Here is a 25,133-nt window from a genome sequence, read left to right as displayed (position 1 = left end):
TTTACTACCATTATCAATAAGCTTATGAAAAGCAACATTAACTATGATGATCTTATAGTTGAGGGAATATTATATTAAGGTCAGAAAAAAAGAGAATAAGATACGAATTCTAAAATACTGTGTCAGGCTGCTTTAAGATAAAAGATGCGACTAACAGTCAAAGGTTCCAAACCTGCAACTTCTTGCACTCATGAACACTGCTGTGACCCAATAAAGTGAATAGGGATCTGTGGGTACAGAAGACAGCCTGTGTGCAAGAAGTTGTAGGAACAGAGCTTTGATTTGCTGAGATGTGTTAACTGTATCAGAACAATAGTTATAGATGGGCCAGAACTGGAACACTGAATCCAGCCTTTTTTCACAAATATTCCACAAGTTCAAGCCTGGATCTGAAATTTGCAGCACAGGCCAATCTACATGATGGGCCTGAACAAGCATATATTAAATCCAAACACTGTCACAAATTTGGGGTAAATTTTGTATTTCGCTTTTAATATAGATCTGAACTCTGTAGCTTTGGCTGATACGCTAGTAATTAATACATTTAATACACTAGCATATATAAAATTAAACTTTAAAATAATTAATGATTACTTGAAAAAATGATAAAAATTGAAGTACATCTGGTAACAAACTTTGTCTCAGATCCCACAGAGAAATCAAACTGTAGAGACCCTTGTATTTGTGCAGAGTCCCATTGCTTCACTACGACCGCATGCAGGCCAAATTCTTTTTCAGAATTGGGGCCATTATTTGCATGTCTTAATTAAACTGGTAGTTTGTAAAAGTGAACTATAAAAAAGTAGTCTTTATGTTATTATTTTAGCAATAATAATCTGAAATATATTAAACTATACTTTCCTATTCTGCCACTATAAAGTGCAAAATATCTGAATAAAGCCCTGTAAAGCATATGCAGGAACTCTATACAGATTACAAAATGCAGTTTCAAAAAGCCATTACGCTTACAGGGGTATTTGCATTTTTCCATCTCGTCTATGTATACACGTAAATGTGAAATAGTTCAATAACAGTGTTTAATGGGTAGATAACAGATAATGACTTAAAAGTTGTTCCTGATTATAGTTCTTTAAAAAAAAAAGATAATTTATGATCATGTTAAAGCTGGTTGTATTTCCTATTTCTAATATAGGAAATTCAGGGCTAATTTTAGAAGAAAGCTAGCTTACACAAATTTAAATCATCTGCCTTTGGCTAAGTTATAGCAGCACCACCATTCTTCCTGGTGACAAAACTAAATTTGCATCCAATATGGGTTATTAAGATTTTACAGAAATATATGTATGTAGCAAAGTAAATATGGAATATAAATGACAGAATTAGATTCATATGTACAATTAAGCTTTTGTGAAAAATAGTATGTATAATTCAAATAGGAATAAAGGTAACAAGCAACTCTTGAATCCAGAAAATTTTTATATCATGTTCATGTGTTTTCCTGAAAAATAAAAAACTAAATTAAATAAATATATTTGCTGAGCAAGACCAGAAGTAAATTTCAAAAGCAAACGGGAAAAAAAATACATCTTAAGTTAACCTTTAAGAGCACAAACAAGCATGGGTGAAATTCAGTTCACCTTCATAAAGCCAAAGTAAGGGAGCTTTATGGGCATTAAGTCCATTGTGATTAGAGAAGTTAAACTCAACCCTCAACGGAGTGCTATCACAATCTGAACAAGGCTGCTACTTAAACCTATTGGCTGGATTAGTGACCACAACGTCCCTGCAGCACTTTTGCAGAGTGTTAGGGACAATAGAATCCTCTAATTACAGACCTTGTGGTCCCTTTTCTAGGCTTCGCTGCAGGAGTCAGAATGGGGGGAAAAAAGGGGGTGATGCTCTTCCAAGCTCTGACCAAAACATAACCCTCACCCACGTGAGGTACAAAAATGAGATGTTGCTCATTGTACACTGGGCAGATGTTAAAAATATGATTATGTGCTTTCTGAGACATTCTTAAAATGCTACAGCAACACAACTGCAGTGCTGCAGCTGTGCCGCTGTAGGGCTTCAGTGTAGGCACTACAATAACAGAAAGGATTGTCCCATTGCTGTAAGTAATCCACCTCTCCAAGAAGTGGTAGCTAGGCTGACAGAAGAATTCTTCTGTTGACCTAGTGCTGTCTACACTAGGGGTTAGGTTGCCTTAACTACATCTCTGAGGAGTGCAGATGTTCAGTGTAGACCAGCCCTGAGCTTCCTGGTCTTCAGCTTCCCTTTGGTGGAACTTGAAAGTGCTCATGGGTTCTGCCAGGTTCCTTGGGGGTTGGTTCCTTCATTGGGGAAGAAAGTAAGGCCATGTCTACACTATGGGAGCTACAGCATTAAATTACATTTGAGTGAATTTTTCACACCTGAGTAATGTAGTTATGTTGACTTAACTTTTATTCGTAGACTAGGCCTAAGAGATGGTATCTCCCAAACTCTACTCACTTATGACACCAAAATGAGACCTTACCTAAAGTAAACCATGCTGATCTGTTGAACTGCCATCTCCATTTTTACACAAGAAATGAAAGTCATTTGAATTATCATCATTGGGCATCTGAGCTAACACCTCATTGAGAATAATGTTGCAGTTCACACTTCTCAGGGCTATTGTTCCTGGCTCTCTGCAGACTCATGTAGACATCTCTGCATCAGTTACATTTGGATCACATTTCTGAGGTTTTCTATGTAACCGTAACAGCTGAAGACTTTAGTTTCATTTTTAAAAGAAAAAGTTGAGAACAAGATAACCTCGGATAGGAGGCAGTATGCCAAAGGGCCCTGTTCCAAGAATTACTCAGTGGTTAGGGCATGAGCTTAGGATGTGAGACACCTGAGTTCAATTCCCTACTCCACCATGGACTTCCTGTCTGTACTTCAATTTCCCATCTGAAAAGAGTGGATATACTTCCCTACCTCAGACTACAGAGGTTTATGAAGATAAATACATTAAATGTTATAAAGCACTGTAAGATCTACTGATGAAAAACACTATATAGGAAATAGGCATTACAATTATTATTACTGTTCCCTCCCAAAGCAACCCTGTATGCTAATCTATGCAGAGCCACTTTTAGAGACTCCCCTCCACAGCAGACTGGCCCCAATTCAGTAAAACATCCCTTTTGTTTGTATTACGGTAGTGCCTAGAAACACCAATCAAAGACCAGAATCTCATTGTACAGTCATGTAGCAAGGAAGACAGTCCCTGCCCCACAAAATTCAATCTAGGTGATAGGGTACAACTCATGAACACAACAGACCCATTAGGTGGGGAGTGGGTTGGGAGAGAAAGGAAACAGTAGAATGAACAGAGTTTTGTAGAAAGCAGAAGTTACAGGTCATCACTTGCCTAACCAATGCTAAATGGAAGCGATCCATAGCATCACAGAAGTGTTAGGTTTTGAGGAATGATTTAACAAAGGATGAGGAGGTGGCTTTGTGAATTGTGATGCGGAGTTTTTTTCCATATAGCAGGTGAGGGGCATGGAATAAAGCAGGGAAGGTGCTTGAGTGAGAAATGGACAAGCGGCCAGTTGAGGCTGCCATTATTGGCAGGGCAAAGGCAAGGCTGGACTATGGATTCTTGCACTGACATGTCCATTCCTCTGGACACCATGTTACATCCCCCACATGGATCCCAACTGGTGTGGAGGGCCTTGAACAGACCTTCTGTTCTGTATGATTTTAATATTAGGTGCATAACAAACATATAGTGGAAGTTCATGCAGTAATTGTGCAGCAATACAATAAAAACCAGAGACTGTCTTTGGAAACATCTATTAATCTAGCTCCTGCAGATCATTAAGTATTTGCAAGCAAATACAAGTTACAGACAGGCTTATCTATAAAATGCTGTGAAAATAGTCAATAAGAGTCTGAAATGAATCTGAAACATTCTGAGATGATTTTGGGAATCTAAGAGACATTCAAATATAGAGCAAAATCAGAGGGTGCAGCTGAACTGCAGAGAACACAGATCACAGGGTGGCCTGCAATTCTGCATTCCCTCCTGTGATCCTGCTGCAGCTTCTGGACAAGGCCAGTGCTCCTGTGCTGTGTTAGATTGGGTTGGTGCAAAGGTCTCCTGGCCATGCCCTCATCCATCCATGTCCTCTTTTTCCTACTACCCTAGCCCCAGGGGAATGGAGAGAGTGGTGTGAGAGAGTTACACTGAGATAATTACAAAGGCTTTAGGGCCAAAATACTCAGATAGGCGAATCCGTCCCATATAATTTAACAGCAATATTTAAAATAAGCAATCATCTATGCATATCTAAATACATTAAACAATATGTTTCATAAAGGTCTTATTTAAGTTTTTAACCCCATGAGTTGGAATTTCCCAGTGGGGGACACTAATGAAAAATGCATTAGAGCTAACTGGGGAGCTCTCAGTCCTCCCAAGTGCAAGCTGTTAATACTTTATGAGGAGCCTGATGCTCTACTTAATTTTCTCAGGGGGCCAAAATAGTTTTGCAGGAGGAAAAATGGCACATTATAAATGTTTACTCTCTCCCTCACACCTATTGCTCCCCCAAAGCAATGTCTTCACCTGCTTTTTTTATTCAGTAGGTTTTGGCAATTAATAACCTGCTAAAAACAAAATTAAAAAATACTTTGGACAAACATGGTAAAAAAACTAAGAATTCTGCAAGCATATTATTTTTAAAAAAGCATTTATTATCTTTAGATTAATTTCTGGCACATGCACCTTTACACAGATATAATCTATTTGATCAAAAATGCAGTAGTTTTGTGCTGTGAGATATAGTGATTCTTATGTTTACTAAATAAATTAATTATTAAAACTATGTTAAAGTTTATCTTTTTTTCAACAATTAGTTTTATCTCTTTTTATGAGTTGCCTGAAAACAGATGGAAATATTTTCAGTTTATTATTATACAAAATGATTTGGAAATTGGTTTGGCATGTAACTTTTGGCCTGCTAGACATTTGCAAATTGCGAATAATGGATATTGCCAATTAACAATTTGAAATTATGGCTTTGTTGTTTAGTCACATAAGTAACATCATATTGTTACCAAATTACTGAATTTACAAAGTGGGCTTGAATTTTACAGCTTAATATACAGTTCAGAATATCTGTTTGACCTTAATATTCACTTTTCACAAGTGTTGAATGCTTGAATGTCTGCAGAAAGTTAACATCAAAATGTTGCAAGGAAGATCGAACAAAATTTTGCTTTTTTATTCGTATGAATATTCATGGCATGGTTTTCCCCATTCTCATTCCACTCTAGTTGTGAGAATGCTGCCATTTGCTATTCTCTTGAAGCCAAATTGTGGTTCAACCATCATAGCAGTGCAGAGATATAAAGGTGCACATGGCATCTGTATTCCTCTTTTTCAGCATTTTTCAAAATAACAGATAATATATTTTGAAAACTATTTTTTCTATTATGGATTCTACTACTTTACATTACAAGATGTACATTCAATATTTTTTGTTTTAAACTAGAATGAGATTTGCCCAATATAATTATTAAGAGAAATTGTTATATTTGTATGGCTACTAGGTATGGAGGGAGAAGAATTGTATATGACTGGAGGAAAAGATGAGCTTAGTAGTCTCAGTTCTGCAACACGTGCCTCCGTGTGTAAAATTTACCCCTATGCAAAAGGCCAGCAGGAGGCCTATGCACCATGTAAATCCTGCTTAAGCCCTGTCTTAATGGGACATAAACGGTGCACAGGAACGTATCATCCAGAGTCCTTTCCACGTCAGTAGTCCTACTGAAACTTTTTCCTGAAACATTTGTTATATAGTTGTCTTTATCCTTTTGATTTAAAGCATAAAAACAAACATATGTTTTAAATTATTTGAATTCAAGATAGCTCCATTTTCTCCTTAGATGCCAGGTGTGTACAACTCACCATTCAGACAATCACCTGATCCAATGGAAGTACGGTTACGGAAGGCAAGGCCTTTTAGCCACAGACAGCAACAAATAAAGAAGCATCTTGCTGATGAGATTTCTGACTGGCCAACTTGTACAAGTGCCCTAACTTTCCCTACAATGAAGCCTCTTCCACCCATTGGCAGACAGAAACCTCAGGTAATGCATACCAATAAGTCTTAGGCAACCAATTCTGCCAAATACTTTTGCAGGTAATGTTGTTCTTATTTTTATGTATTCATCATACTAGTTCAGGAGATAGACCTCTTTGAAAGAGGTCTATTTTCATTTTCAAGAAAGAGAACATAAAAAGGCAAGGAGATAGGGATCATGTAGACTGCATTTTTGTTCTTTGAAAAGATATGAACACTTGAAAATTCCAGTAAGAAACTACCATCTAGTTAACATCTCAACTGAAGCTCATCAGATGTAATACTTCCAATTGCACAAGTCTAAACATAATTCTGGGATGGTACAATTGGCATGCAGGAGAAATTAGATATGATATGAAGAGATAACCAGTTAAAAGAAAAACATTTTTAAAAAGCCAGATAACAACTAGAAAACAAAAATAACCATCACATTTACCTTTCTGTTAAGTTTTGCTTTTCATTCAAAGGCTAGGAAATATCCTCTCAACAGAAATGCTTTCTTCTCTTTTGTGTCCACTAGATGTGTGTCAGTTTTAATTAAAAAAGTTTTAACATGTTGTTCTGCATGATTCACCAAGCTGATAAAATCCCCTTTTTTGCTATCATGGTCTCAATTCCATATGGTGGTGACGGCATATGTTGCACATAGCTTATTATTTTGCTCGCGGGAAACATTTCAGAAATTTTCCTACTGTAGACAAGGCCCAGGATACAGTTATTTTATGTTTCAAGAGAGTCAATTTTTCACCCTCCTGTCATTACAGATTTTTCAGTTTGCCAAATCTGCTGAGCTTCCATTCCATTTGCCTCCCTTTTTCAAATTTAGTTTTGTTATTGCCTATAAAACTCTGAATGCTCTTTGGAATGCCTGACATATGCATTGCATTCAATCCCATCCTCAATTTATCTCTTCAATGCAATTATTAGCTAATAAGTAGAAAGAAAACACTCCCATACTAACTCCCTTCAGTAATTTTTGTTGAGTTTATCATTTTTGCTTCAGTAGTTAAATAGCAAGTGATGGTAACAAGTAGGTAATTTGTATTTTTAGGTATTTTACATATCCTCTGAAGTGCTGCTTTAACTGTCCTTACTCAGAGGGCGAAAGGTGCTATGCCTATCCTTCAGTGGGCTGTGACTGTATGCACTTTATGTCTCTAAGAATAGTGAAGATACTTTGCCTGATGTACGTTGCATAGGGATCATTTGTATGTCTTGAAACAAAGGGGGAAACGACAGTATTTTCACTGCTACTTTACTCTTGTAAGATCACTTTATTATTATGCAATGTGTTTATCTTGCAAGTTTCTGATCTGGTTGGAATATTTTATAGCACTTTATAAGTTTATATACACACGGGAGAGAGAGAGAGAGAGAGAGAGAGAGAGAGAGAGAGAGAGAGCACAATCATACACAAATAGACTTTCAGAACAAATCAGCCTTTCAGAGCAAACCAGAAGAGTTCTGTTTATTTCCTGCACCCCAAAGAGGGAATTTACTATATAATACTTTAATCCTTTCGGTGCCCTGGAATGTACACTGTGGGGTAAATTATCAAACACAGTATGTGGATTTAGCTGTGTGTCTCTTATTGATGTTAATGGGAGTCAGATGGCTAAATCCCTGCACACCACTTTGACAATTTAGGGTTGTATATCTCAGGAAAGGACATTGGTCTGAGCTGATGAAACAGCTGGACATGAAAACCCCTCAGAATGCACAGGTTTGAAAGTGGTCTAGTGTGACAATACAGGATTTAATCACTAGCCATCCTTGTGGCTTAGTTCTCTGTGACAACACTCTTCCACACTAGCTTTATTGTATGCATCAGACCCCGTGCTAGTCACTTGTATTACATCACCACCTTTATAGATATCTCTAATGTGCTTTGCCCGCAAGCATGATATTGAAATGAGAATGGAATTTATGTATATTTAAGAGTACAAAAATTAAGTATCCATCAGTTGTCTCTTAGGGAAATTGGTATTCTGCATTTTATAGGTAAGTACTCTGTATGTAAGATAACATATATAAGAGAAAACTTTTAACACTGCTGTTATCAATTATATCAGATCTATCACTTTTATTACTGAATTAATTAGACTTACAATCTTATGAAAGTACAGCTAATACTGAAATTAGTCATCTCTTCATTAAAGGACATTAAAAACAGCAAGCACATTGCTTTTTTTTTTAGGTTTTCCCCCAACCCATTTTTTTTTCTGACTGGCGGCTATGCTGGAGTGAGAGAAGGCATTGAGGAACTAACATGATTTCACTTAGAACAAAATATTTGTCCATCTGCCAACCCTTGACAAATCATCTAGTGGACCACTCCCTAGAAAGATGATTTATCCTACTCACTACAGTGCTCAGACTGCACACAGAGTTCTTGTTTTGTTTTGTTTCCTGAGGGAGAAAACGGATTGGTTAACTCCCTCCCTTATCCCATCCTGATTCCCAATAAAAGAGGCTGCCTTCCTTTTGAAGCAGAGCTCCTGGGATGCTTGCAAGCACTGGAAGGGCAGAGATGTTTGTAAGCATCACAGTACTCACCAATCTTGATATTTAAGTTCTCAAATGCAAGTAGGTGAATGGATTTGCTCTCTATCTGTATTAGATGTTTCTAAACTGTTTATCTTCATGGTTTATAAGCTTCCTCCAAATATGTGATTCAGAGAAAGAGGAAAATCTGTAGAGTAGAACCATCTTAATATTTTAAAATTACATTCCACTTTCATTTATAATGACAGGGAATTATTTGAGGAAGTGCATAGTTACCCTTTTTCACTTCTATTAATAATTGCCCTACTCTGTTAATTTCATTCAAAATATAAACAAAGGAAAAGGTGACATATAATTAAATATGGAAAAGACCTATTTTGATCATCTGTTTCAGCCGTTACCCAGTGGAATACAAGTGAGACAATCATGATGAAAAAGAAAGACTGTCTATTGTTTGTATTTTCCACTGTAGGACATGCATCTATGTTTCCTACAGGTTATTTTATTTACATAAGAACACCGACCAGGTCACTTGACACTTTTCTTCCCGTCAGCCATATATCTACTTTATGCATATATTTTGTAGTACAGAAGGAGTATTAATGTTTTAAACTTTTTTCTATAGCTCTCTCTGATTGGACAGAAGGCAAATAACATTTACTATTGTCAATAAATTACTGTTGTATTTATTATTCCCCTGCAGCCTAAAACTTTTTTATTTTATTTTCTTTAGAAGAGCTATAGTGATCCCATAAAATAGATTTATTCTTTGTGTAAACTTTCTGGAAGTAAAGTAGGAGAAAAGCTTGCCAAAAGCATAAAGATTATGGTTACTTGCTTCCTTAGAATCTTTAAAAGGGACTTGAGAAACATGATTCTGTGCCTTTAAAAAGGAAAGTTCCAATAAAAATCCATTAACTACTTTCAAATATAGCAATCCTCCTGTCCAGCTGTGAAAAGTACTAGATGATACTTATTTGCCATTTGTGTTATTTACGGTCCATGACTTTTATGGTAACTGGTTCCTATTATTGGTTTCTATTAATGTAAAACATAAGTGAACATAAATGAGGCGTGAATCATTTCTTTTTATTAGCCCCACAGTCTTCACTCAGTGCTTGCAGTAACTCCAGCTGTGACTTGTTAGTGATAACCTATTTAAAGAAGGAGATCTTTAAGAATAAGGGACATGATCAGGATTGTTTGTCCATTCATATTTTCAGAAGGTTTCACTACTTCAGTGCAAGATCAACAGTGCAATAGTAAAAAGAAAATTAGATTTCATTAGCAACACTGCTAAAGTCTGAGCTGTCACTAAAATTGTAGTGAGTTTAATATGGTACTAATTACACTCCAAGTGAGTTTCTACTGGTTACTATTAAAACCAAGATATAGTGTAAATCACTTTTACAGTGCAGGAAAGAACTTTCTGCTGCTATAGATTTGTATCATTAAATGGTACCGGTATCAATTATTAAACAACATGGTTACAGATTTTCAATTAAAATATACAAAATTGTCAAGAAACTATAGGTCTATAGATTATTTGGGTGCAACCAAATAAATGTAGACTTCAATTTTTCAGAAAAAGAGCTGTCAGCAAATGGCAAATACACCTGTTTTATTTGTCATGTCTGCAATTTTACTAGAAGAATTAGTTCTGTAATCATGTTTTGAATCTCTTTCAAAGTGTCTCTACTGTCAAAATGGCAAAGATACTTTCATTAAGTAAAAGTAACAAAGCCTCTCAATCTGAACACTGAAAGGTTTAGGCTTTTTTCAAATGTTTAAGCACAACTACAAGTTATTATGTGGAGATCAAATTTTATTTTACTAGTATGTTGGTAAGAAACAAAACTAAGTACTCCTAGTCAGTTCTAGAAGTGTGTCTTTTTTCAGTAAAAGATATACATTAATAGTTAAAGAAACCCACCAGTGTACATTTCTCACTCCCCATCTAAGGTTTTATAGCATGTTCTCAACCATCATGTTATCTGCAACTCTCTATCAGGATGAACTGCTTTCATTAATTATTTTGGAAAGAAAATCTTGCCACTCTCCCAGCCACTCTGCATCCTCTTTCATCAGGGATATTTCACAAATAATAACAACACAACATAAAAAAGAACACAACAAAACACTTACCTTATCCTATACCTGTCAGGGGCCCTTCCGTGATACTGCTGAAGTGTTGCAGCAACGCTACAAGCCTTTGGAACCAACCTTGCGGGTGGCAACATCAATCAATTCACTAGAGAAGGCCAGAGAGGAAATCAAAAGAGAGGAATGGAGAAACCGCATAAATGACAATAAGTAAGTTCCTTGGTTTTTTCTTATACTTTTATGAGAACATTTGCTTTATTCTGCTGCTTTCAGAAACCTTTTATGTCTGACAAAATGAAATGTCAAATTTGACAGCTTACCAGCAACCATTCTAGGTACATACTTCTAAATTCTGTGCTCTTTTTAGATTGTAAAGTGTTCAGAGCAGAAACCCGGTCTTGTTGTATAAAGTGTGTCATGCAGACCTATGGAACTATAGAAGGACATATAATAAACAACCAGTAATATAATACACATTGCAGAAGATGGACTTCCTGGAAAGTAAGCAATCAAATGGTGCAAGGATCCTTCTGCCACTCTTGCACTCTGCTAACGGACAGGCACTATTTCAGTCTTTGCACTTACAGATACATAAGGATTATGTGAGACTAGCTGTTGGTGCTGTACTCTCCTCTGCATAGACTAGCAGAGCTCACTCTAAAGGGAGCTGGCGCCCTGTCAGAGGGTGACATAGAAGCTGTACTCTATGTTTCTGAAGCAGCATGGTTTCCTGCAGCCCATTGCCTGTAGCCGCTTCACCTGTGCTGGTGCATCTCCAAACAACCCTGAATATAGGGCTACACTTTAAAGGCATCATCTATCCCAAAGGATCTAGCACTCTCATCAACACACTTCTATGTTCTTTTCTGACCAGAGTAGAGGTCTATTGGATCCATCATAATGGAGTTCTGTTGGGTCAGTTCTTCAGGGTCTGTGGTTACTCATCATAACTCGATGCTTTGGTGACTTTTCCCTGGAGTTCACTCTTCCTGACAATGCTTTAACCCCAGAGTTTAAAAAAACAAGTTTGGTGAATCATCTGTCTTAGTGGTCATACTGTGCCCATTGACATATTGAAGGCTTATGTTTTGCAGTCCCTACTAGCTTCTAGTGAAACCTTCTGAAACCTGAAGTCTAGAGCTTTTGTTCCAGTTTCACTGCCACATGATGTCATTTATATTAACTGATGTGTTGGGACTCTGAAGTCTGAATTCTACTGCGTCAGTGGATTTTGGCATTTGTGTTAATTAATGCAGTTGTCATGTTCTCTTCCCTGAGTCCTCCCTGCCCCCCCCTTTTCTACTTTAATCTTAACAGTGACTTTAAAAATGGCACCTTCTTATTCAAGAGCTCAGCTCCCAAGATCTATTTAGACCATGTTTTATTGGTTGATTTTTAGTGACAAAAATAAGATGTCAGTACTGTACTTCTTACTCCTTTTGTATGGTACAGCCAAACACAGGTTGGTACAGATTACAGGTAAAAGTTGTTTTCTTATTGGATTCTGTCCCATTTAGTGTATCATTGATATAATTGTTAAGAAAGTTTCAATTAATTTATGCAATTAATTTTATATAAAAAGTAAAAGAATGCCTATTCCAGGTTCTGTACTGAAATTACAAGCCCAAATTCCATTCTCAGACACATCTAATCTGCTCTGCAGTGGAGAACTTAATATGAAGACAGTGGATTGTACAGGTATAACTGAAATCCAGATTTTGCTTGAAAGACCTGAGATGATGTAGAAGAAGGAAAGAAACCATATTGATAGTCAGATCCCACGTTAAGTTGACAGAGCTAGCAGTTAGAGAAACACAACTTTTTTCTACTAACCTCTGCCAATTAGATCTAGAAGTCGTTGGGAGACAATAAAGATGTTATCTCACTTAGTTTTTTTAAAATTGAATCATGCTCTTCACTTACTAGAATGATTGGTATGCCTACACAACCCACAACAGTAAGACTCCACATTGACAAACTTGAGCACTCTAAAAATAGCTGTGTAGACAGTGCTTTGAGGTTGTGGCTTTGGCTGGAGCTTGAGCTCTGAAGCCTAAGGAGTGGGGTGGACTTCAGAGCCCAAGCTGCATCTTGAAAGTGTTGTCTACACAGCTATTTTTAAAGAGCTAGCCCCACCAGCTCAAGTCTGTTGACCTGGGCTAGGATGCTCATTGCATACTCACCGTGTCTTGTGCTTATGAGATAACACTAGGCCACAGATGTCACCATGTTTAATCAGAAGTCATGAAGAGTCAGGTCCTGGATAAAGATCTCACTGCCTCTTCTAATTCTTATAAGAAGTCTAGTATGAAGGGTGTGGCCTTGAGCTGTCAGATATTAGTAAGTTGTCTTTCTTCAGCATGTGTATAAGGAAGATTTTAATGACAATCCTAATGCACAAAAGCAGTGTCCTAGTGTCAATGGTGCTTGGAATCCTCCACAACACAGGACGAAGGATTGTACGCTATGTATCCATTCTGTGACTGCTTAATTTGTACACCAGCTATGCCAGGATCACATCTGTAACCTTGCAAAGGAGATGACAAACCTTCATGCCATCATCAAGACTAGCAGTCACTGATAAGGTTGCAGCCACGGTTGTGGAATACGTGCCTCAAGGAAAAGTTTACTGATGGTTTATTATCTGAGATATCTTTTATGAACGGACAAAGTTCTGTATATTTCTATGTAATTGAGTACTTTAAGACTATAATTCTGCAACATAGTGCTTATTTATGGAATTACTCTTCTCTTTTGGAAAGAAAAACAGCAAAAAAAGAGAGATAAGGCATTTATTGTCAATGCTTACTTTTGTGGAAGGTGAGACATACTTCCAGGTTTTTACTTTCTAAGGCCTCATCTACACTGGCAAGTTTGTGCGCAGTACAGCAGCTTTAAGCGCTGTAACACCCGAGGTGCACACACTGCCAAGCCACTTAGTGCGCAGAAACTGCACAGATGCAGCACTCTAAAAAAAAATATCTCAACGAGGGGCGTAGAGCTTTCTGCATCGTTGCTACAGCGCTGCAGTGCCAGTGTAGACACCGTGATGATTACAGCACTGCGATTGGCCCCAGGGAGGTGTCACACAATGTCTGTTCTCACCTCTCTGGCCATCGGTTTGAACTCTACTGCCCTGCCCTCAGGTGACCAACCTTCAGCCCCACCCCATACATTCCTTTGCAGATTTGAAAATCCCTTTCGTGTTTGCTCAGTGATGAGTACAGTGGTCTCAGCACATCTTTCCAGGTGGCCATACCTACTCCACGCACCAGGCGATCCCCCACCTGGAGCAATGCTGAGCTGCTGGACTTCATCGGTATTTGGGGGGAGGAGGCAGTGCAGTCACAGTTGCACTCCAACTGTCAGAATTATGATTCCTATGGACAGATTTCTAGATGCATGATAGAAAAAGGCCATGACCAGGACACATTGCAGTGCAGGGTCAAAATGAAGGAGCTGTGGAACGCCTACCACAAGGCATGGGAGGCAAACTGCCACTCCGGTGCTGTGCCCATGAGCTGCCCGTTCTACAAAGAGCTGGATGTGATACTCAGTGGTGACCCCACCTCCACTGCAAAGTTCCCTGTGGATACTTCATTGGCTTTGTTGCCAGTCGAGAGTGGACTGAGCCAGGAGGAGGCACTCTTGGATGAAGAGGGAGAGGAGGAACCAGAGGCAGAGGATGACCCGGAGGCCAGCGATGCATGCAGTCAGGTGCTCTTTTCTACCCCGGAGGAGTCTAGCCAGTCACAGCAGTTGGAGCTTGGCGAAGCGCAAACAGGAGAGGAGGCCCCTGATAAGTGGATCTGATTTTGGGACTTGCTGAAGCGAGTTGTTGGGTGAAGGAGGGTTGCAGAAGGCAGGCTTGTCTCCCATCTAATGCCTAGTTTGAGCCGTGGAACAGGCTGTTGATACACTCCCTTACTTCATGGGAATCTCCCCCAGAGATCTCCAGGAAACTCTCGTAGAGATACTGGGCAATCCGCTCCTGCAGGTTCCTCGGCAGAGCTGCTTTGTTTCTTGCCCCATTAACAGTAACTTTCCCAGGCCGCTGTGCTGTCATGGAGAGTGTGGGGGACTATAGCTGCACACAGGCTAGCCGCATAGGGGTCAAGGCGGAAGCTGCAGGCTTGAAGAAGATCCTCTCTTGATTCTCTGCTCACCCTCAGCAGCGAGATATCTTCCATAATGATCACCTCCTGTGGAAAGTGTGGGAACAGGAATGATTATCAAGCCCCTCGTACAGTGCTCTCCGCAAATACCCAAGAGCCAGGTGCCCAATGTACAGCACAGTCTGGGAACAGTGATTTACCCTGCCCCTGTAGCTACTCACCATTTTGGGGGTCTTGTGGCTTATGTGTGCTTGCCTGGGGTCAGCCAGTTAGTGACAGGAGTGTGAGTATTGGCTGTATTTTAAAGCACTGAAACAGTGTTGTCTGTGTTGCAAACAATCCTGCTTCTGTAAGATGTTACATTTAAACTTCACAGAGATGACCTTGGGAGCACAGTCTCCCTCTTTGTTATCAGCGGTAGAACGATTGCAAAGAATTAGAAAGCATCCAAGAAGAACTAAGGAGGACTTTATGCATGAGGTTATGATGCACTCCACCCCGGAGAAAAAGGAATTAAAGGAGTGGTGGGACAGTGAGAAGAAGGACTGAAACAAGAATGTGGCATACCACAAAGCAGCCACGGAGCAGCTCTTAACAGTTATGGAGCGCCAAGCGGACACGCTTCAGGCAATACTAGCTCTTCAAACCAAGCAGCTCCATGCCTGCCCTTCCTTGCAGTCGCTGGTACAAAACTCTTTCCCATGTGCCCCCACCCCACACCACCAACACACTCTTGTCAACCTCCTGGCTCCACTCTCTGCCTGCAGCATTCTACTCCTCCCTCCTCACAGTCCAGCAGTGTGGATTCCCAATACCCACTGCCCTCAACACCCATCAATCTGCAGTTTGGCCCTGCTGAAGTACAGCACCCGCTGCATCGTACTCCAAAGGAGAAGGTTGGGTATAATCCCTGGACATACACAACTCTGTAGCTGTCCCGGGACCCTTCCTCCTCTTGAGACCTTCCATTCCCCCATCCCTTCCATTCCCCCTCTCCCTCCCTGCTGATGAATTTATTCGTTTGTCTCTCTCCTCAGGTTGTTGTCTTTCAATAGAAGAATTGTGTTTGTTTGAAATCAATCTTTATTCTATTAAGTGAAAGCAAAAAGAGCACTGCAGAGCAACATACAATTACGTTAAGGCCCCTTCTTGCATCATGTGCACCGATCATCTCCTTCCTAGCATTACAATCACTGCAATCCCGAGCATAGCAACAAATATTAGTGGCTTTCAGCTTCAAATGGCTACCTCAAAGCATCCCTGATCCTTATGGCCCCACTCTGTGCCCCTCTAGTAGCCCTGGTCTCCGGCTGTTCAAATGCAGCCTCCAGGTGCTGAGCCTCTGCAGTCCAACCCTGAGTGAAGCTTTCACCCTTCTCTTCACAAATATTATGGAACTTACAGCACATGGCTATAAGTACAGGAATATTGTCATCGGCCATGTCCAGCTTCCCATACAGGCATCACCAGCGGGCTTTTAAACGGCCGAATGCACATTCCATAATCATTCTGCACTTGCTCAGCCTCTTGTTGAACCGCTCCTTGCTGCTGTCAAGTTGACCCTTGTATGACTTCATGAGCCACGGCATTAAGGGGTAGGCGGGGTCTCCTAGGATTGCATTTTGACTTCCCCTATGGTGCTCCTCTGGTCCAGGAAGAAAGTCCCTGCTTGCGGCTTCCTGAATGGGCCAGTGTTCTGAAAGATGCATGCATCATGCACCTTTACATACCAGTCTGCGTTAATGTCTGTGAAATGGCTACGGTGATCCACAAGCGCCTGGAGAACCATTGAGAAATACCCCTTGCAATTAATATATTCAGTGGCTAGGTGGTCTGGTGTGTGCATGCCATTGCCCCTCTACAGTTAGGGAAGCCCATTTATGCAAAGCTATCCACAATCTCATGCACATTGCCCAGAGTCACAGTGTTTTGGAGCAGGATGCGATTAATGGCCCTGCACACTTTCATCAACATGACTCCAACTGTCGATTTTCCCACTCCGAAATGGTTAGTGACTGATCAGTAGCAGTCTGGAGTAGCCAGCTTCCACAGTGCAATCACCAATTGCTTCTCCAGCGACAGGGCAGCTCTCGTTCTTGTGTCCTCGTGCTGCAGGGCTGGTGCAAGCTCATCACAAAGTCCTATGAATGTGGCTTTCCTCATGCGAAAGTTCTGCAGCCACTGCTCATCATCCCAGATGTGCATGATGTTGAAAGATGGTGCCAAATATGGATGGAAGTACAGGGACTGCTGGGATGTGAAGCAATGCATCATGGGGCATTGGGCAGGACCCAGGATACCCTGTGACCCCTTCCACCTTCCCACAAGTCTTAGTGACAGAAGAGAAAGAGGTGCTCTGTGGGATAGCTGCCCAGAGTGCACCACTCCGAATAGCGTTGCAAGTGCCACAAGTGTGAACACACTATTGCGCAGGCAGCTGTCAGTGTGAACATACAACAGCGGTTTTCCTTCGGCACTCTCTGAAGAAGGTAAAATTACTTATCTGTAATTCTCACCCTTTGAAGATATCACATAGGATTCCCACTCACCTGCCCTCAGACTTTGAGGTTTCTTTTCAAAGATAAGGTGTGGCTGCAAGTGGTATACTTTTTACATTGAAGTTATATTTGCATTTGTAAGAGCATTCTTGTTTCCCATGCATTTCAGGAACTGATTGAGAAGGGTCTGAGAGCTGAGGCAGCAAGCTAGAGTGGAAAGGGAAAGAGGGTCTTGTGCCTAACTGCTAGAGTCTCAGAGGACTAAAAATATAAGAGCTAGGGATGTTCCTGATCTGTTTCACACCAGGGGGGCAACAAGAATGGAAATCTATTTATGTGGATGCATAATCTACTGTACTCAGGGCTCTGCCTATATCTATTATATCCAATTTTAAAATGGGTGAACATATATTGTCCTTCCACTCAAATAATCTAAAACATTACAGCTCAGGATATGATAAACCTGCCTTCATTTTTAGACTACTGCAGTTTCTGGTTTCATCTTTTATTTTATAATGTCATCTCTGAAGCATTTTAGTCTTCAAGATGTCATAAACAGATAGCTAAGGGTTAATGTCTCTTTCACCTGAAACACCTGACCAGAGAACCAATCAGGAAACCGGATTTTTTCAACTTTGGGTGGAGGGAAGTGTGTCTCTGAGTCTTTTGTCTGTTTGCCTGCTTCTCTGAGCTTTGGAGAAGTACTTTTTATTTTCTAGTCTTCTGTTTCTAAGTGTAAGGACAAAGAAATCAGATAGTAAGTTCTATGGTTTCTTTTCTTTGGTATTTGCATGAATGTAAGTGCTGGAGTGCTTTAATTTGTATTCTTTTTGAATAAGGCTGTTTATTCAATATTCTCTTAAGCAATTGACCCTGTGTTGTATCATCTTAATACAGAGAGACCATTTGTATTTTTTCTTTCTTTTTTATATAAAGCTTTCTTTTAAGACCTGTTGGAGTTTTTCTTTACTTCAGGGAAATTAAGTCTGTACTCACCAGGGAATTGGTGGGAGGAAGAAATCAGGGGAGAGCTGTGTGTTGGATTGCTAGCCTGATTTTGCATTTCCTCTGGGTGAAGAGGAAAGTGCTTTTGTTCCAGGATTGGGAACGGAGAGGGGGACTCACTCTGCATAGTTTCACAGAGCTTGTGTCTGTGTATCTCTCCAGGAGCACCTGGAGGGGGGAAGGGAATCAGGATTATTTCCCTTTGTTGTGAGACTCAAGGGATTTGGGTCTTGTGGTCCCCAGGGAAGGTTTTTCAGGGGGACCAGAGTGCCCCAAAACACTCTAATTTTTTGGGTGGTGGCAGCAGTACCAGGTCCAAGCTGGTAACTAAGCTTGGAGGTTTTCATGCTAACCCCCACATTTTGGACGCTAAGGTCCAGAATCTGGGAATAAGGTTATAACATGGTGGCAGTAGGTTGGGATATAGACAGAATCCAGAAGCCAGTAGGAATATTATATTTTTCTTTTCTCTGCTAAGGGCTTTTTAGCAGAGAGAAACAGTTTGGTTTTAAAAGGGAACCAGAGAGAATTTTTTTTTCTGCTCTCTAGCAGTTTGTGGTTTGCATGTTAAGCGAGAAGCCATTACCAAACTGTTAAGGGTCTTTTGTCATGCAATAGCCCTCCCATTAGGAGGCAAATACCAGCACTTATATGCATGCAGATAAAGTGGTTTTTCTGGTTTCCCTTAATTGAACATTAGCTAGAGAGAGAAAAGGGAAAAAAGCACTGTTGCTAGGCAGACTCCAGGAGGGAACAGAGCCTGCAGTGCAGAAGATAAACACCGGAGGGCACCCCAACACAAGAAAACAGGAATCATGACTTCTAAGGCAAAAATGAGGGCCGAAGACCAATTCAAAGAAGCTGAACACAGGCGACAAATGGAGATGAAAGAAAGAGAAGAACAAGCCAAAGAGGCAGCACACAAAAGAAAACTAGAAGAAGAAGAGTTAGCCCACAGAAGACAGATAGAACTCCAGAGGGAAGCCCACCAACAGGCCATGGAATTAGAAAAGGCTAAGCAACAGACTCCAGCCAATCCTAACAACCCATCGCCCATTATTGCTCCACAGCACAGGAAATTTCCCACCTACAAGGCAGGTGATGACACCGAGGCCTTCTTGGAAAATTTTGAAAGAGCCTGTCTTGGGTACAGCATCCCCGAAGACCAGTACATGGTAGAATTAAGGCCACACCTCAGTGGACCTTTAGCAGAGGTGGCAGCTGAAATGCCCAAGCCGCAAATGAATGACTATAAACTTTTTCAAACCAAGGCCAGATACCGGATGGGGATAACCCCAGATCATGCCCGTCGGCGCTTCAGAACCCAAAAGTGGAAACCAGAGGTGTCATTTCCCAAACACGCCTACTACATTGCAAAAAACTATGAGGCCTGGTTAACAGGAAACAACATTCAAACCTTGGAAGAAGTGAACCTTCTCATACAAATGGAGCAGTTCTTGGATGGTGTTCCTGAAGACATCACACGGTACATACAAGATAGAAATCCCAAAACTATCGCTGAGGCGGGGGAGATTGGAGCCAAATGGATGGAACTGGCAGAAAGCAAAAAAGCTACTGTCAAGGGGAACGATTACCCCAGGGGGCACACGGACCATAAACCCTACAACCGAGGACAGCCAAAGACCCTCCATACCACCCAAGTAAAGCCACAGATACCCTACTCTTCAACCTCACCAGTCTCCAGTAACTCACCTCGGCCCAGTGACCCATCAGATGGAAGATGCTTTAAGTGTAATGAACCGGGACATATCAAGGCCAACTGTCCCAAGAACACCATGCGAGTGCAATTCATTACACCACCATCACACCAAAGATCCCCAGGCCCGGATGCCTCTCAAATACCCTTGGAGCGAAGGGAAAATTTGAGAGTGGGCGGAAAGAAGGTTACTGCGTGGAGAGACACGGGGGCACAAGTGTCAGCTATCCACCAATCCTTCGTTGACCCCAAATTCATCAACCCAAAGGCCAAAGTTACAATTTACCCCTTCATGTCACAAGCTGTAGACTTGCCTACAGCTCAACTGCCTGTCCAGTACAAAGGCTGGTCAGGAATGTGGACTTTTGCAGTCTATGACAATTATCCTATCCCCATGCTACTAGGGGAAGACTTGGCCAACCAGGTGAGGCGGGCCAAGAGAGTGGGAATGGTTACCCGTAGCCAAACCAGGCAAGCTTCCAGACCCATTCCTGTTCCTGAGCCGTCCACAGAGGCCCCGTCTGTGTTACCAGAGACCCAGACAGAGGTAGTGGACCCGGATTCCATGCCTACCACTGAAACAGCCACAGCATCTCCAGTCCCAGGCCCGGAACTGGAACAGCAACCAGCACCAGCAAGTGCAACCACATCTTCAAACTCAACGCCAGAGGGCGCCAGCGAGCCAGAACTGGCAGAAGCACACGACAGCCATACCCAAAAGGCTCAGCCAGAGCCTGAAATACCCTCAGGTGCACCAGCGGAGAGCGGTTCACCAGCAACGGAAACAACCCCATCACCTACATCGCTTCCAGAGGGACCAAGCCCAAGTCCACAGTCTGAGGAAGAACTGGTGACCCCAGCCTCAAGGGAACAGTTCCAGGCTGAGCAGAAAGCAGATGACAGCCTTCAGAAAGCGTGGGCGGCGGCACGGAGCACCCCACCGCCTCTCAGCTCTTCTAATCGATCCCGGTTTGTTATAGACCAAGGACTTTTATACAAGGAAATTCTTTCTGGTGGACACCGGGAAGAATGGCAGCCGCAAAAACAGTTGGTGGTTCCAACTAAGTACCGGGAGAAGCTCTTAAGCTTAGCCCATGATCATCCCAGTGGCCATGCTGGGGTGAACAGAACCAAGGACCGGTTGGGAAAGTCCTTCCACTGGGAGGGGATGGGCAAGGATGTTGCCAAGTATGTCCGGTCTTGTGAGGTATGCCAAAGAGTGGGTAAGCCTCAAGACCAGGTCAAGGCCCCTCTCCAGCCACTCCCCATAATTGAGGTCCCATTTCAGCGAGTAGCTGTGGATATTCTGGGCCCTTTCCCAAAAAAGACGCCCAGAGGAAAGCAGTACGTACTGACTTTAGTGGACTTTGCTACCCGATGGCCAGAAGCAGTAGCTCTAGGCAACACCAGGGCTAACACTGTGTGCCTGGCCCTAACAGACATCTTTGCCAGGGTAGGTTGGCCCTCTGACATCCTTACAGATTCAGGGTCTAATTTCCTGGCAAGGACCATGGAAAAACTGTGGGAAACTCATGGGGTGAATCACTTGGTTGCCACCCCGTACCACCATCAAACCAATGGCCTGGTGGAAAGGTTCAATGGAACTTTGGGGGCCATGATAAGAAAATTCATCAACGAATTCTCCAATAATTGGGACCTAGTGTTGCAGCAGTTGCTGTTTGCCTACAGGGCTGTACCACATCCCAGTTTAGGGTTTTCACCATTTGAACTTGTGTATGGTCACGAGGTTAAGGGGCCATTACAGTTGGTGAAGCAGCAATGGGAGGGGTTTACGCCTTCTCCAGGAACTAACATTCTGGACTTTGTAAGCAACCTACAAAGCACCCTCCGACACTCTTTAGCCCTTGCTAGAGAGAACCTAAAGGATGCTCAAGAAGAGCAAAAGGCCTGGTATGACAGACATGCCAGAAAACGTTCCTTCAAGGTAGGAGACCAGGTTATGGTCTTGAAGGCGCAACAGGCCCATAAGATGGAAGCATCATGGGAAGGGCCATTCACGGTCCAAGAGCGCCTGGGAGCTGTAAACTACCTCATAGCATTTCCCAATTCCTCACTAAAGCCTAAAGTGTACCATGTTAATTCTCTCAAGCCTTTCTATTCCAGAGACTTACAGGTTTGTCAGTTTACAGTCCAGGGAGATGATGCTGAGTGGCCTGACGGTGTCTACTACGACGGGAAAAAAGACGGTGGCGTGGAAGAGGTGAACCTCTCAACCACCCTGGAACGTCTGCAGCGGCAACAAATCAAGGAGCTGTGCACTAGCTTCGCCCCATTGTTCTCAGCCACCCCAGGACGGACTGAACGGGCATACCACTCCATTGATACAGGTAATGCTCACCCAATCAGAACCCCACCCTACCGGGTGTCTCCTCATGCCCAAGCTGCTATAGAACGGGAGATCCAGAACATGCTACAGATGGGTATAATCCGCTCATCTACCAGTGCATGGGCATCTCCAGTGGTTCTGGTACCCAAACCAGATGGGGAAATACGCTTTTGCGTGGACTACCGTAAGCTAAATGCGGTAACTCGTCCGGACAACTATCCAATGCCACGCACTGATGAGCTATTGGAAAAGTTGGGACGTGCCCAGTTCATCTCTACAATAGACTTAACCAAGGGGTACTGGCAAGTACCGCTAGATGAACCCGCCAAGGAGAGGTCAGCATTCGTCACCCATGCGGGGGTGTATGAATTCAATGTCCTTCCTTTCGGCCTTCGAAATGCGCCCGCCACCTTCCAGAGGCTGGTAGATGGTCTACTAGCTGGACTGGGAGAATTCGCAGTTGCCTACCTCGATGATCTGGCCATTTTTTCAGACTCCTGGCCCGAACACCTACTCCACCTGGAAAAGGTCTTTGAGCGCATCAGGCAGGCAGGACTAACTGTTAAGGCCAAAAAGTGTCAAATAGGCCAAAACAGAGTGACTTACCTGGGGCACCAGGTGGGTCGAGGAACCATAAACCCCCTACAGGCCAAAGTGGATGCTATCCAAAAGTGGCCTGTCCCAAGGTCAAAAAAACAGGTCCAATCCTTCTTAGGCTTGGCCGGATACTACAGGCGATTTGTACCACACTACAGCCAAATCGCTGCCCCATTGACCGACCTAACCAAAAAGACCCAGCCAAATGCCGTTAAGTGGACTAATGAGTGTCAAAAAGCCTTTACCCAGCTTAAGGCAACGCTCATGTCTGACCCTGTACTCAGGGCCCCGGACTTTGACAAGCCATTCCTAGTAACCACGGATGCATCTGAGCGTGGTATAGGAGCAGTACTCATGCAGGAAGCAACAGATCACAACTTCCATCCTGTCGTGTTTCTCAGCAAAAAACTGTCTGAGAGGGAAAGTCACTGGTCAGTCAGTGAAAAGGAATGCTATGCCATTGTGTACGCCCTGGAGAAGCTACGCCCATATGTTTGGGGACGGCGGTTCCAACTACAAACTGACCATGCTGCACTAAAGTGGCTTCATACTGCCAAGGGGAACAACAAGAAACTTCTTCGTTGGAGTTTAGCTCTCCAAGATTTTGATTTTGACATTCAACACATCACAGGAGCTTCTAACAAAGTTGCTGATGCACTCTCCCGTGAGAGTTTCCCAGAATCCAGTAGTTAAAAAGTGTTCTTAAAATGTAAAAGTCTGTTAGTTATATACTTAGTAGTATATGTAAAGGTGCATGTGTTGTATTAATCTGTTTATTTTCAAGTTCTAGAAGGAAATTGCCGCCAGTGAGCTTCCCCACTGTCTGCAATTTGGGGGGCGTGTCATAAACAGATAGCTAAGGGTTAATGTCTCTTTCACCTGAAACACCTGACCAGAGAACCAATCAGGAAACTGGATTTTTTCAACTTTGGGTGGAGGGAAGTGTGTCTCTGAGTCTTTTGTCTGCTTGCCTGTTGTCTCTGAGCTTTGGAGAAGTAGTTCTATTTTCTAGTCTTCTGTTTCTAAGTGTAAGGACAAAGAGATCAGATAGTAAGTTCTATGGTTTCTTTTCTTTGGTATTTGCATGAATGTAAGTGCTGGAGGGCTTTGATTTGTATTCTTTTTGAATAAGGCTGTTTATTCAATATTCTTTTAAGCAATTGACCCTGTGTTGTATCATCTTAATACAGAGAGAACATTTGTATTTTTTCTTTCTTTTTATATAAAGCTTTCTTTTAAGACCTGTTGGAGTTTTTTCTTTACTTCAGGGAAATTAAGTCTGTACTCACCAGGGAATTGGTGGGAGGAAGAAATCAAGGGGAGAGCTGTGTGTTGGATTGCTAGCCTGATTTTGCATTTCCTCTGGGTGAAGAGGAAAGTGCTTTTGTTCCAGGATTGGGAACGGAGAGGGGGACTCACTCTGGGTAGTTTCACAGAGTTTGTGTCTGAGTATCTCTCCAGGAGCACCTGGAGGGGGGAAGGGAAAAAGGATTATTTCCCTTTGTTGTGAGACTCAAGGGATTTGAGTCTTGGGGTCCCCAGGGAAGGTTTTTTCAGTGGGACCAGAGTGCCCCAAAACACTCTAATTTTTTGGGTGGTGGCAGCAGGTACCAGGTCCAAGCTGGTAACTAAGCTTGGAGGTTTTCATGCTAACCCCCATATTTTGGACGCTAAGGTCCAGAATCTGGGAATAAGGTTATGTCACAAGACTAGAAATTAGTTGGGAAATGCATCTTAAAAAGAGTGCTCAACTATACCCTATATCCAAGCAGTGTTCTGATGCAGCTGAGAATGTGAGCCACAGGGATCTCCCTGACCTGTGCTACTCAGCTATGTCAGAAGTTAGAGCAGCTAAGAGCCTGGCCTCACTTATGGCACTGGTGTAAGTTCCTTGAAGGACCTGCACTAGTGGAGAATAAGCATAGTTGCACTCACTCTGCCATGTCCTCTCGCTCCTCCCCACTACCAGAATATTGCTTCATCTCTGTACACTGGAAGCAGCTGTACTACCTCCAACATACTTAAGCCAATAGAACATTACCCTGTGTGAAAGGAATTCTCTGCTGGCCACATACAACTAGAATCTATCCACATTGTAGTGATGGAATGACTTGGGTATCTGGCCCAATAAGAATGACTTTCTTGATAATTGTTCTCTGAAGA

At 42.0% G+C, this 25,133-nt stretch overlaps 1 protein-coding gene across 4 annotated transcripts in view; it reads left to right on the top strand.

The window, feature by feature from the left end:
• Window positions 1–25,133, top strand: part of SPATA17 (spermatogenesis associated 17) — a 173,153-nt gene that overhangs the window by 88,961 nt on the left and 59,059 nt on the right. For all 4 annotated transcript variants that reach the window (XM_030557504.1, XM_030557502.1, XM_030557505.1 and 1 more), the window contains exons 7-8: window positions 5,887–6,090; window positions 10,753–10,901. In XM_030557504.1, coding sequence (XP_030413364.1) covers window positions 5,887–6,090; window positions 10,753–10,901 — 353 coding nt within the window. The remainder of the gene's footprint in view (window positions 1–5,886; window positions 6,091–10,752; window positions 10,902–25,133) is intronic.

This window comes from Gopherus evgoodei, chromosome 3 (assembly GCF_007399415.2).
Source record: "Gopherus evgoodei ecotype Sinaloan lineage chromosome 3, rGopEvg1_v1.p, whole genome shotgun sequence".
NCBI lineage: Eukaryota > Metazoa > Chordata > Testudines > Testudinidae > Gopherus > Gopherus evgoodei.
Note: the sequence above shows the minus strand (reverse complement) of the source record. Positions and strands in the feature narration are given on the sequence as shown.